This window comes from Theropithecus gelada, chromosome 11, assembly GCF_003255815.1.
Source record: "Theropithecus gelada isolate Dixy chromosome 11, Tgel_1.0, whole genome shotgun sequence".
In the NCBI taxonomy this organism is placed as follows: domain Eukaryota; kingdom Metazoa; phylum Chordata; class Mammalia; order Primates; family Cercopithecidae; genus Theropithecus; species Theropithecus gelada.
Window position 1 is genome coordinate 27,868,590 of NC_037679.1, and position 12,173 is coordinate 27,880,762.

Below are 12,173 nucleotides of genomic sequence, written 5' to 3' on the forward strand. Positions count from 1 at the left end.
CACTGCATTTCTTACACACTGCAGATACTCACCAGAGAGAATTCTTAACCATCAGATCTGGCACTGAAACGAGGCTGTAACTACACAGCATAAATAAAGGCTTGTGTTTACTCAACCCAGAGGTCTTGCCAGATGCTCTATTTTGTATTAATAGGGAATTAATAAGAAGATTTTACAAACCTAGGTGCACCTGCTTTATATATTCAATTAATGAGGCTTTGTTATTATTCCAAAAGGATGGAAGCTTCTCCTCACGAGGATATTTACAGCATGACAGCTCCAACGTAATTTCAAAACACTGGGCCCAGATGTAGTTGTAATCTTGCATTCCACCTAAACACAAGCATATTTAATTTTTGTTAGGGTCTAAAATTGGAGTGGAGCCAAGTTTCACGTGCCTTTTAGGGACAAGTGAATCAGACAGCTACATGTAAACAGGAAAAGATGAATTTGACACATCAGCTTGTAAAATCAGGGCTTGACATTTTATTACCCAGGCATGACCAGACAATCCTAAATATCCCCATATGGGTAACTGGATCAGAGCTGACTGAAGTTCAACTGTGCACCAAAATTAAGTGAGGGGTGAAGGAAGCATCCTTTTGTGTTTTTATTTTTTGAAATCCTACATCACTAAAGCGATTATTTGAATTTCATTTGTTTCTTAAATTACATTTTAAATGGATATAAGCTAGAATAAGATTCCTTTAAAAATATTTCTACAAATCCTTTATAAATACACTTACTAAGTAAAGCTAAGCACACTAATTTGGGGGAATCATGGCCAACATTCACTATTGCCAGGTACCATATGAAGTGCTTCATATCAGCTCATTTAATCCTCACAGCAACTGCCCCTACTTTACAGATGAGGAAATGTGATCACAGATGTTAAGCAAAGTGCCCAGGGGTTTCGGCCAGTAAATGGCAGACACTGGAGTGCAGGCCACCTTCCGCCAGCTCCTGTGGGCTTCCCAATATGCCAGAGTGCTCCTGGGGATCAAAGAAAGAATGCTGCACTGCCTCTCAGAGGTGAAAGGCCCAGCCCCCTGTGCAGCCCACGCTGCCACTGCTCATGCTGACTTTCCAATTCTCTCCTCTGGTCCCCTGCTTTCAAAGGGTTATAATCACTTCGTACTTTCTTTTTCTGTTTTTCCTTTTTTTTAATAGAGACATGGTCTCACTCCATCACCCAGGCTGGACTGCAGTGGTGCAATCACAGCTCACTGTAAGTTCAAACTTCTGGGCTGAAGCGATCCTCCTGCCTCAGCCTCTCAAGTAGCTGAGGCTACAGATGTGCGCCACCACACCTGGCTATTTTGTTTGTTTGTTTGTTTGTTTTGAGACAGGGTCTTGCTCTGTCGCCCAGGGATTGGAGGCATGAGCCACTGTGGTGGCCTTCATTTTACATTTTCTAAGATGCAACATTTTTTTTTTTTGAGATGGAGTCTTGCTCTGTTGCACAGGCTGGAGCGCAGTGGCGCGCTCAGCTCACTGTAACTTCTGCCTCCCGGGTTCAAGCAATTCTCATGTTTCAGCCTCCTGAGTAGCTGGGACTATAGTCGTGCACCACCACGCCAGGCTAATTTTTTTTTTTTTTATTTTGGTAGATACGGGGTTTCACCATGTTGTCCAGACTGGTCTCGAACTCCTGAGCTTGGGCAATGTGCCCATCTTGGCCTCCCGAAGTGCTAGGATTACAGGTGTGAGCTGCTGCACCTGGCCTAAGATGCAACATTTTTTATACTTTAATATCTCTGAATTGGGATGTGTCTTAAACATTTTTATGGCTAAAAACATCATGTCTTTAACTGAAAATATTTTATTTTCTTTCTTGGTGGTACACTGGGTTTTATAATCAACAGTATCTTGGATTTGATGAAATATAGTAACTTTTGAGGAAGTAGTTTCTGACAGATTTTAATTTGTTACACTTGATACCTGCCCAAGAAAATATGTATTCTCAGTTTCATCAGGATATTTTGGAAGCACTGAACTAGAAAAAAAGTTTAGGCCAGGTACTGTGGTTCATGCCTGTAATCCAAACACTTTGGGAGGCCAAGGTGGGAGGGACTGCTTGAGGCTAGGAGTTCAAGGCCAGCCTGGACAACATGATAAGACCCCATCTCTAAAAATAAAACAAAAATAGAAGAGATTTTTTCTTTAAAAAAAACTTAATGCTAAGAAAGTGGTCAAAATGTGATCTAAAAATATTCCTTAAATATTAAGTAATATCTGTGTAGGCCAGTCGGCCCAGATTCCAGTCAGGAAGAATTTCTCTGTCCTTTCTATTTCCTTTCCTTACCTTGCCGGTTTTGTATTTCTCTCTGACCTCATTTTCACCAAAAAGTAGTAGAAGGAAAAAGAAGAGAGGAAAGAAAATAAGACAAAGCCTGTGGCTGGACATGTCTCAGGTGGAAAAAATTTAAATAGCAAAACAGGCATGCATTATGGATCCCTAGCAAATAGCCAGGACTGAGACTGCCAAGCGTGGAGAGTGCAGTTCTGGATAAGGCGGGTCAGGCCTGGCCAACAAAACATCCAGGCCAGGCCAGGCACATTCTTCTGGGCTCCTCAAGGCAGCTGGCTTCACCTGTTTTTCGTCTGAGAAGGATACACAGCTCACACACAGGCACACTTGGGAACAATTACCAGCAGCAATCGCTCCTAGCCAATTTCCTACACATCTGGATTTGCCTTAGAAAGTTAGACAGTGAACATGAAGGATAGCTTGGCCACTGGACAGGATGGGCCCTTTCTTAGCTATAAATTGTGGCGAGCAGGGACGATGCAGGAGCCCTAAGGTAGGAGAGGGGGCTGTATCTTGGACACGAGAGAGACGTTTAGAATGCCGCCTGAACCTCCTGCCTATCAGTTGTGGTCTATGCTTATTTATATTACCTGGAAAACTGACAGAGAGCCACCCAGGCATAAAAATACCAGCTTGTGCTGCAAGATTACCTGAAAGCCTGTGTATCCAAAGTGACAATTAGGGAAGGCACCTTTGGAAGTGGCCTGCATGCAGAAATGCACGCTGCAGCTTGCTGTTGGTGGGGTCAGGCTAACTAGTCTAAAAGGGAATGTTTTCCCCTGAGGCATGGAAATCCAGTTCCAGTCCACCATCTTTCCTCCTGTCCTTCCATCCTAGGTCCCTCCTAGCCCGGGTTTCTGTTTATATTATTCCCTCTAATAAGAATCTCTCTCCTTCCATGTTGCCTACACAGCAATCTCATCCTGCCCCTTACCTAGCCGTCTTATTCGAAGGGTGGAGAACTGGGGGCCCTCCTCCCGCTGTATCCTGTCTGAAGAGTTCTTTTGTTGAGCCTGCAAAATGGCTTTAAAATCATGATACTTAATGTACAAATCCAGCTTCTTTTTACAAACTGCAAGATCTGGCAGTATTGGCTCCCCAAGGCTGCATGGCAATAATTAGCTAGATCTAGTAGCAGCTGTCCCTGTTAGATGGGATGTAAGTATCACATTTCTCCAAGGTCTTCACTACTCCCTACTGTGTTTTGGCTCTGCGCACCCTTGGGGTACACTGCACCTTTTCTAAATCTGTTTTTATTCTAATTACACTGCTATCACCATTACTTATCTGCGTGTCTGTCTCCCCTGTTCAATTCCAGGGTGAGGTGTGTGTCTTGTTCATCTTTCTTGGTACAATTCCTGGCTCACAGTAGGCAGACACAGAATAAGTGACTGAATGAATGAAGGCGGCCCTTGGTAATGAGAAACATGTCTGAGCATCTCTCAAGCGATCAGTCACCCACTGCCCTTATGATATCAGCTGCTAAGGACACAGTGAAGGGCTTATTGTGCCTAAAGTTCTTTTAACAACTGCTGGATCAAAATAAACCAGCTGGTACTTCTGGGTGAAGGCAATAAGGGGAATGGAAGAAATGAAGAGAAACTCACCTTGGAGTGGATACCAAGAGTATCCATTTGTAACACCATTAGGAAAGTTCATTTTGTTTTTACACTCATCTCCTTTCTTCATGTTGGGATTTCTTGAAGCATAGGTATGTGCAAGATATTGAAAAACATCATCATCAGGAGTCAAGCTGCGGGAGGATAATGCCCCAGTTGCTGCAAGAGGGGCAGTAAGAGTAAGAGGAAACACAAACACCGTATTAGCGAAGACATAATCACATCACACACCGATGCTCTAATTTCCCTAGAGAGAAATCCTTTACCCACCTCCATGAATGCTTCCTCTATTCTTCTTTCTACTTTATAATAAACATATGCAAGGTGATAGCCCCCAAATAAGTCAGATACAAATCCAAACTCCTAAATCAGCTTAAAAATTAAGTGTCCTCTTAGTCACTCTTGCTAATTTCTGGCGGTAAAGACAATTTCATTAGGTATTATAGGGATGAATTAAAGCTACTGTAATATTTTGGGTCCTCATCCCACAGAGTTTTAAGAAGAGTCAACAATTATTGTCCATATGATTAGCAAAAAAAAAAAAAAATGAGTTGTTCCAGTCTTATGTTATTTTAGCCATGTTGTCTCTTGTCAGAGAATCAAAATCTGACTAGATCGTATTTTCTAGAATCTAAATTTCACTAATTCACTGATGCATGTCCAGCTGTGGGTTGTCAGTTCAGCCACACTGCCCATCTGCTGTTGAAGAATTCCAGGAAGGATGGCTAGGGTTGGAAACACGAAGCTCTTTTCACCGTGCCGGAGAAGTTAAGTGGGGAAGGGAGAGCTGATCCCCACCCAGAGGCAGAGAGTCTCAGCCCCACTCTGGACTTAGGAAGCCAGACCCGGGCCCGTACCTGCTTACCTTGAACGCCATTATCAAACGGGTAACTGGCCACAAGGGCACCACCATGGAGGTTTGCAGAGAGGACAAACGTCTCTGTTTTCAGCCACTTCATGACTGCCAAAGTTTCAGGTTGCCTTGAGACATTATTATATTCAAAAGCATCAGGGAAATTTCGATTCAAGTCATACCGGTTATAATTTTCCCTTTAAAAGAAAGAATATTTTAGGGCTTATTGACAGGGCATGAGGGAGTGGATTCTTACAGTGTCTTGCCCTTTGGTTTAGGCTCCAGGTGTCTTTCCAAATGTGAGTATGGGTGTGGTGGATAACTGCCCTGGTGGCCTGCTATGACCCACACCTGGCACTTACACCCCATGGCATCCCATCCCTTGTGATCTGCTCTCACCAATGAGATACTAGCTATTGTGATGCAGGCAGAGGTTTGGTAAGTGTTTGTATTTTGGGACTTCTGCTCTTAGATGCTCCCTTTTAGGACCCTGAGATCCCAATAGTAGCCACGTAGAGAGCCCACGGAGAGTCCATGGCTCCAGGTAAATTGTCTCAGAAAGACCAGAACTGAGCCCCAGACCTGTGGCACAGAGAATAGCCATCCCTGCTCTGCCCTGCCCAAATTCCTGACCTACGGAATCAACAGTAAAGAAAAAGGCTGTTGCTTTAAGTCGCTAATTTTGGTGTGGTTCATTAAGTAGCAACTGACAACAGAAACAACAGTAAACACATTACACAAAAGTATTTGTGAAACGTGGAATGGCCATGTTTAAATATGCTAGAAAAACTTAAAATTGGAGGGAATCAAGTGGTGAGATTTTGTTCAGCTTTGGTAAAGCAAACACATATGTATACACTGCATACATATGAATGTATAGTAGACATCTGAGAAATTCCAAACCTCCCAAGGCAGCTTGAAACAAAATAAACCGTTTAAATCAGAGCTCCTTCAAGACCCACTCTTGGTTATGGTTAGTTCTTGGACTACTGGCCTAATAAATCGACCAGTCATTACCAAGGGCCTGGGTACTCTGCCAGGCACTGGGGATCTAACGACGACAAACGTAATGGACAGGATTCCTGCCTGCAGGTAGCTTGCAGTGTAGTGGGGAGAGAGACACGAAGCAAGAAATTAGATATTAAAAGTTGTGCTCTGACAGTAAAGTGCCAGGTGATCTGAGAGTTTATCAGGGAATCTAGTGTATGACAGGTCGGGAGAAAGAGTCTTGGAGGAAATGCTGTTTAGGCAGGGGGAGGAAATGGTGTGTGTAAAACGCTGAGGTGAGAAAGCACCTGGTAGTTCCAGGAAGGAGGCCCCGAGGGGAGGAGGCAGGGGAGGGAGAGGGAGTGGCAAATGAAGATGGAGAGGCTAGGCGGGCACCCGTGCAAAGTAGCCTTATTTGCATTTCTTCCTGCAAGCCAGGGGCAACCCTGATATGCCTTGAGCTTTGGCACATCAGCGACATGACACCGGCTGAGGGCTCTCACCATGACACAACTCCTCTTGCCAAGGCCAACAGGTGCCTGACGGGAGCCTTTTTGTTGCGTTGCTTGTTTTGAAGTACAGACAGACCAGCCCCTCTTTACCTTCCGATGCTGTAATAACAGTCAGGCTTTTTGACGGCTTCAAATCCATCTGGGTTCATGGAAGGCATGATGTGTATCCGGGTACTATTGATCAGATTTGTGATGTCAGGGTCTTTGCCATCACTGGTTACAAGATAGTCAATCAGATGGAGCAGCAGCTCCCGCCCAACAGTCTGTATGTGTTAAAGAGAAAAGAGGACATTATTAGGTCAGAGGCAATAAGGAAAGCACTCCCTACAGCGCAAATTCCCCAACAAGGGTCTCTACACATGGTATCTCAGACCCAAACTAGTTTGTAAGACCATTCTTTCTCAAGCATGCTTATGCTCTGCCAAGTGGCAATCAGGTGGTGAGCAGTCATAGGGTGTGCTGAAAAATGTTAGTAAGAGTTAAAGTATCTATTTGTAAATAGTTTACACATTGCAAAAATGAATTAGAGTGGAAAAATGCATCTTATTCTTTTTTTATTTTTGAGACAGTCTCAACTCTGTCACCCAGGCTGAAGTGCAGTGGCGTGACCTTGGCTCATTGCAACCTCCGCCTCCTGGGTTCAAGTGATTCTCTTGCCTCAGCTTCCTGAGTAGCTGGGATTACAGGCATGTGCCGCCATGCCCAGCTAATTTTTGTATTTTTAGTAGAGACGGGGTTTCACTATGTTGGCCAGGCTGGTCTTGAACTCCTAACCTCAAGTGATCCACCTGCCTCAGACTCCCAAAGTGCTGGGATTATAGGCATGAGACACTGCGCCCAGCTGGAATAATGATTCTTATTATAACATTTTTCATTTGGTTGCCTTCCAAGGTATCTTCTGGAGTGGTAGAGCAAGAGGTCGAGTTACAGAGAAGCACAGGAATCACGTATTTCCCTGAGAATGCATGGTGCATATGAAGCTTATCATGTATGTATTGGTGGATAACCGACTTAGAATCATCGCATTGTAATTTTTTTTTTTTTTTTTTTTTAAAAGACAGGGTCTTGCTATGTTGCTCAGGCTGGCTTCCAACTCCTGAGCTCAAGTGATCCTTCCACCTTAGCCTCCCAAGTAGCTGGGACTACAGATGTGTGCTATTGTATCACACTACAGATTTCAATAGGGAAAAATCCAAGTTTGTAACAAGCATAATTTAAGTAGGTTTCTGACTTTTACATTTGCTTATTTCCTGGTTCTCCTATTGCACATCTGTGCAATTTTGGCCATATCTATGTATTTCTGATTTCTGAAACTTTAGTCATTTGTACATCATCCTCATAACTCTTTGCCATATCTGCATATTATCTATATACTATCTTTTATTTTGTAACATGAAACTTCATATCATTATCACTTTTCTAGATATATATTTCTAATATACATTAAGTAAAAGCATGACTATTAAAATGTTAAAAACTGTCATATCCACCTAAAATTAGCTTACATATCAATAAGGCCTGGGAAACTGAAGGCCTGTAAGAGATCTTGCTTTATAATTTCTCCCCAGGAGAGAGATTCATTATTTTCCTTATTTAAAAAAAGTAATTTAAATGTCAGCCTTATCACAGGAAGATCTGCTTAGACTACATCAAGTTCTCCCTATCATTCTAGGTTCAAGGAATCTGCTTCAGAAGAATGGATGTTGTTGAGGGGTTAGTAAATGAGAACTCAGGGGCAGCAGGTGAGAAAAGCAGGAGAGTGCTGCAGGCACATTCATATAGACACTGTGCAAGAAAAGATTTCATGGAGCCTCAGAAGAATTTCCAGTCATGATTTCACTGTAGGATTTCAACATTGTGACAAAGGATAAGTGATCCTTGGATGACCACTTCTCACTTGATTCCCTCACTGGCACATAAAGAGATCACACTTTAAACATCTGTTATTCTAATGAACATAGAATAATTGAAATTGGGACTAAGAAAATTTGGGACTGGTGGCAGTGGCTCATGCCTGTAATCTCAGCACTTTGGGAGGCTAAGGCAGAGCCCAGGAGCTTGAGACCAGCCTGAGCAATGTAGTGAGATCCCATCACTACAAAAATAAGAAATTAGCCAGCATGATGACACAGACCTGTAGCCCCAACTACTCAGGAGGTTGAGGTAGGAGGATCACTTGTGCTGCCCAGGAGGTTGAGGCAGCAGTGAGCTGAGATCACACGACTGCATTCCAGCATGGTGACAGAGTGAGACCCTGTCTCCAAAAAAAAAAAAAAAAAAAAAAAGGAAGAAGAAAGAAAGAAAGAAAACTTGGGATATATGAATTATAGATTCACAGACACCATAAAATTTAGAGTGAGGGCCGGGCGCGGTGGCTCACGCCTATAATCCCAGCACTTTGGGAGGCCGAGGCGGGTGGATCACGAGGTCAGGAGATCGAGACCATCTTGGCTAACAAAGTGAAACCTCGTCTCTACTAAAAATGCAAAAAATTAGCCGGGCGTGGTGGCAGAAGAATGGCGTGAACCCAGGAGGCGGAGCTTGCAGTGAGCCCAGATCGCGCCACTGCACTCCAGCCTGGGAGACAGAGTGAGACTCCGTCTCAAAAAAAAAAAAAAAAAAAAAAAAATTTAGAGTGAGGTTATTTCCAATCCTGACTTCAACTTTTTTCCTACTCATTTTTTATCTTCCTCTTCTACTACCTTGATTTTTTTTTTTTTTTTTTTTTTTTTGAGACAGAGTCTCACTCTGTCACCCAGGCTGGAGTGCGGTGGCACCATGTTGGTTCACTGCAACCTCCGTCTCCTGGATTCAAACAATTCTCCTACCTACCCTCCCAAGTAGCTGAGATTACGGGCGCCCACCACCTTGTCTGGCTAATTTTTATATTTTTAGTAGAGACAGGGTTTCCATGTTGGCCAGGCTGGTCTCGAACTCCTGACCTCAGATGATCTGCCTACCTCAGCCTCCCAAAGTGCTGGGATTACAGGTGTGAGCCACTGCGCCCAGTCAGATTTTTGTTTTTGTAGTCAAAATTGTCACTGGAAAAAGTTCTTACAAGCTAATAACCAAAAAAGTCACTTGTACCCCACACTGGGTTCCAATTTTAAGATATAACAGGCTTTTGAAGGTCCAGCACCTTTGGAAGTAACCTCAATGAGCTACTGATGACCTGCCCTAAAGCCAGCGGGGAGGAGCTGGTAACATAAAACTGTGACAGTAACTTTAAATGTGAAAAGGGGCCGGGCATGGTGGCTCACGCCTGTAATCCCAGCACTTTGGGAGGCTGAGGTGGGCAGATCACCCAAAGTCAGGACTTCCAGACCAGCCTGGCCAACATGGTGAAACCCCGTCTCTACTAAAAATACAAAAATTAGCTGGGCATGGTGGCAGGTGCCTGTAGTCCCTGCTACTCAGGAGGCTGAGGCACGAGAATTGCTTGAACCTGGGAGGCAGAGGTTGCAATGAGCCGAGATCGCGCCACTGCACTCCAGCTTGGGTGACAGAGTGAGACACCATCTCAAAAAAAAAAAAAAAAAAAAAAAATGTGAAAAGGATAGTTGGTTTAAGGAGCTTTCTCAGAAGGGTTTGGGGAGTAATAGGTACAGGAAGGTGAGGAGGAAGTGACCAGGAGTCCTATAGTTCCTTAAATGTCTAAATGCTGGTTAGAGGCCATAGTATGGTTCAATCGGCAAAAATCCCTGACCTATGTGAGTCTCAAGTCAAGAACAGAGAGGAAATGATATCAGAATCCTCATGTGACTCTAAATGTGAATTTCTCTCTTAGCTATCTGAACCATACATTCTCCAGCATGCAAATAATCAAGACATGAGTTGGCAATGAAATTCACCCAACCAAAAGAAAGTGAAAAGGAAGAGTACAGAAGCCATGATTAGGAGCTAGGTTGAGTTGGTATTCTGTTGGATATTGGATTAAGCAGTCTTGGGAGTATGGGTAAGAACGAAATATAAAAGTTGGGGCTGGGCACGATGGCTCACGCCTACAATCCCAGCACTTTGGGAGGCTGAGCTGGGCAGATCAACTGAGGTCAGGGGTTCGAGACCAGCCTGGCCAACATGGTGAAACCCCATCTCCACTAAAAATACAAAAATTAGCCGGGCATGGTGGCTGGTGCCTGTAATCCCAGCTGCTTGGGAGGCTGAGGCAGGAGAATCGCTTGAACCTGGGAGTTGGAGGTTGCAATGAGCTGAGATTGTACTACCGCACTCCAGCCAGGCAACAGTGAGACTCCGTCTCAAAAAAAAAAAAAAAAAAGAAAGAAAAAAAGAAAAATGTGATAATCAATTTCTTATTTTGAGAAAGTATCAATTTCACCAATTATTTTTGTTTCACTTCAGTTTTATTCTTCTGTTAATTCAAATAAAATAAAATTTCATACGATATATGACACATTTTATTTTATATTCTTTTAATTCCTCTCATTCTCTTACTACAGAAATATATAGATGTCTAGAATGATGTCTGGCAAATATTAATGATGGCTATTTCTGGGTACAGTATTCTGAATGATTTTTATTTCCTCTTATTCTTTTTAAATTAAAGAAAACCTATGTCATTTTTACAAAAATAATAAAATCGTGATTCTTTCAGGGAAACAAGTATGTAACCAAAGTATTTTCTGTGTGTCTCAATATTCCACAACAAATCACAAGTTCTCAACTGCAGGGGTAAATAAAAATCTGGAAAATATGATAAAGAACCAACTAAGCGTCAGATAATTTTTTAAACGCTGAGGTAAACAGATGAAATTTCAGAGGCAGTTAAACAAAATCCTCCTTTCTTTTGGGGCCATCTTTTCCTGCTTCTGTAACAGCAGATTTATGCCAAATATTATTCAAATTAATTCTTCCCAACCTTAATATAAATGTCTCAAACACTCATTCATGTTTTATGTATAAACCTCCCTTCATTGAAAATTAAGTCTTTGACAGGAAACCCTGGAGAGTCCAAATTTTAAAAAAGAATGTGGTCAAAAGAGTCTCCAATTGCCCAGGCAGCCTTTCACCCAGCATGCTGGCTTCCTTCCTGTGAGAGCACAGACTTCAGGGAGAAGCCGTCATGAAGAGACGGGGGCCTGATGGACACACGGGCCTCCGGAGACTCACTCCATCTCCTTCATCCGGTGGTTAAAATGGCAATCACCCAGAAAGCAGAAAACACATTCTCTATCAGCTGCAGTTCAATTCAGCCAAGTTGGAACTTGCCACACAGATAAAAATGAGTGTTCTGGTTCTTCACAGATTGTTTATAAAAAAATAGAAAAAAATTTTTGAAGGAACAATCCACAACCCAGACAGTGTTGTGGGGTGTGTGTGTGTGTGTGTGTGTGTGTGTGTGTTGTGTGTGTCTGAGAGAGAGAGAGAGAGAGAGAGAGAGAGAGAGAGAGAGAGAGAGAGAATCTTCAGCTATCCTAACAATGGAATCTGTTTAACTGTGATGCAGCTTCTGGCGGGAAAGTCATTGGGCTACGGGGCTCCACAGTGGTGTGTGTGTTATAGATTTAAGTTATTTGTCTGACCCGCCGAGCTAATTCTTCTTCAAATATCAGCCTAAACATGACATTTATCTAGCATACTTTTCTTGGCCTCCCATGTCTGGGTTCACCATGACACTTGCGTTATCTAATGCAGGTCACACACGTTACAATCACCTGGTTGACCTTGACTGACCTCCCCTTCTCCAACTCCACCATTGAAGCCCCGAAGTCAGGGACCCTCACGGTTTTTCTCTGTATCCCTGTGTTCCTGGTATAGCTTGTCCAGCTCCTGGTCTATCATGTATTCAATAAATAATTGTGAATAAACTACTGTTGGCAATTCATTATAAGGTCAAGACTATCCTGAGGAAGAACTTTTTGGAATTCACATAA

General features: G+C 42.9%; 1 protein-coding gene across 2 annotated transcripts in view; it reads right to left on the reverse strand.

The window, feature by feature from the left end:
- CPM (carboxypeptidase M) overlaps window positions 1-12,173 on the reverse strand; it is a 110,814-nt gene that overhangs the window by 12,588 nt on the left and 86,053 nt on the right. For both annotated transcript variants that reach the window (XM_025401486.1, XM_025401487.1), the window contains exons 4-7: window positions 6,373-6,545; window positions 4,796-4,980; window positions 3,919-4,089; window positions 181-333 (exon numbers count right to left, since the gene is read on the reverse strand). In XM_025401486.1, coding sequence (XP_025257271.1) covers window positions 181-333; window positions 3,919-4,089; window positions 4,796-4,980; window positions 6,373-6,545 — 682 coding nt within the window. The remainder of the gene's footprint in view (window positions 1-180; window positions 334-3,918; window positions 4,090-4,795; window positions 4,981-6,372; window positions 6,546-12,173) is intronic.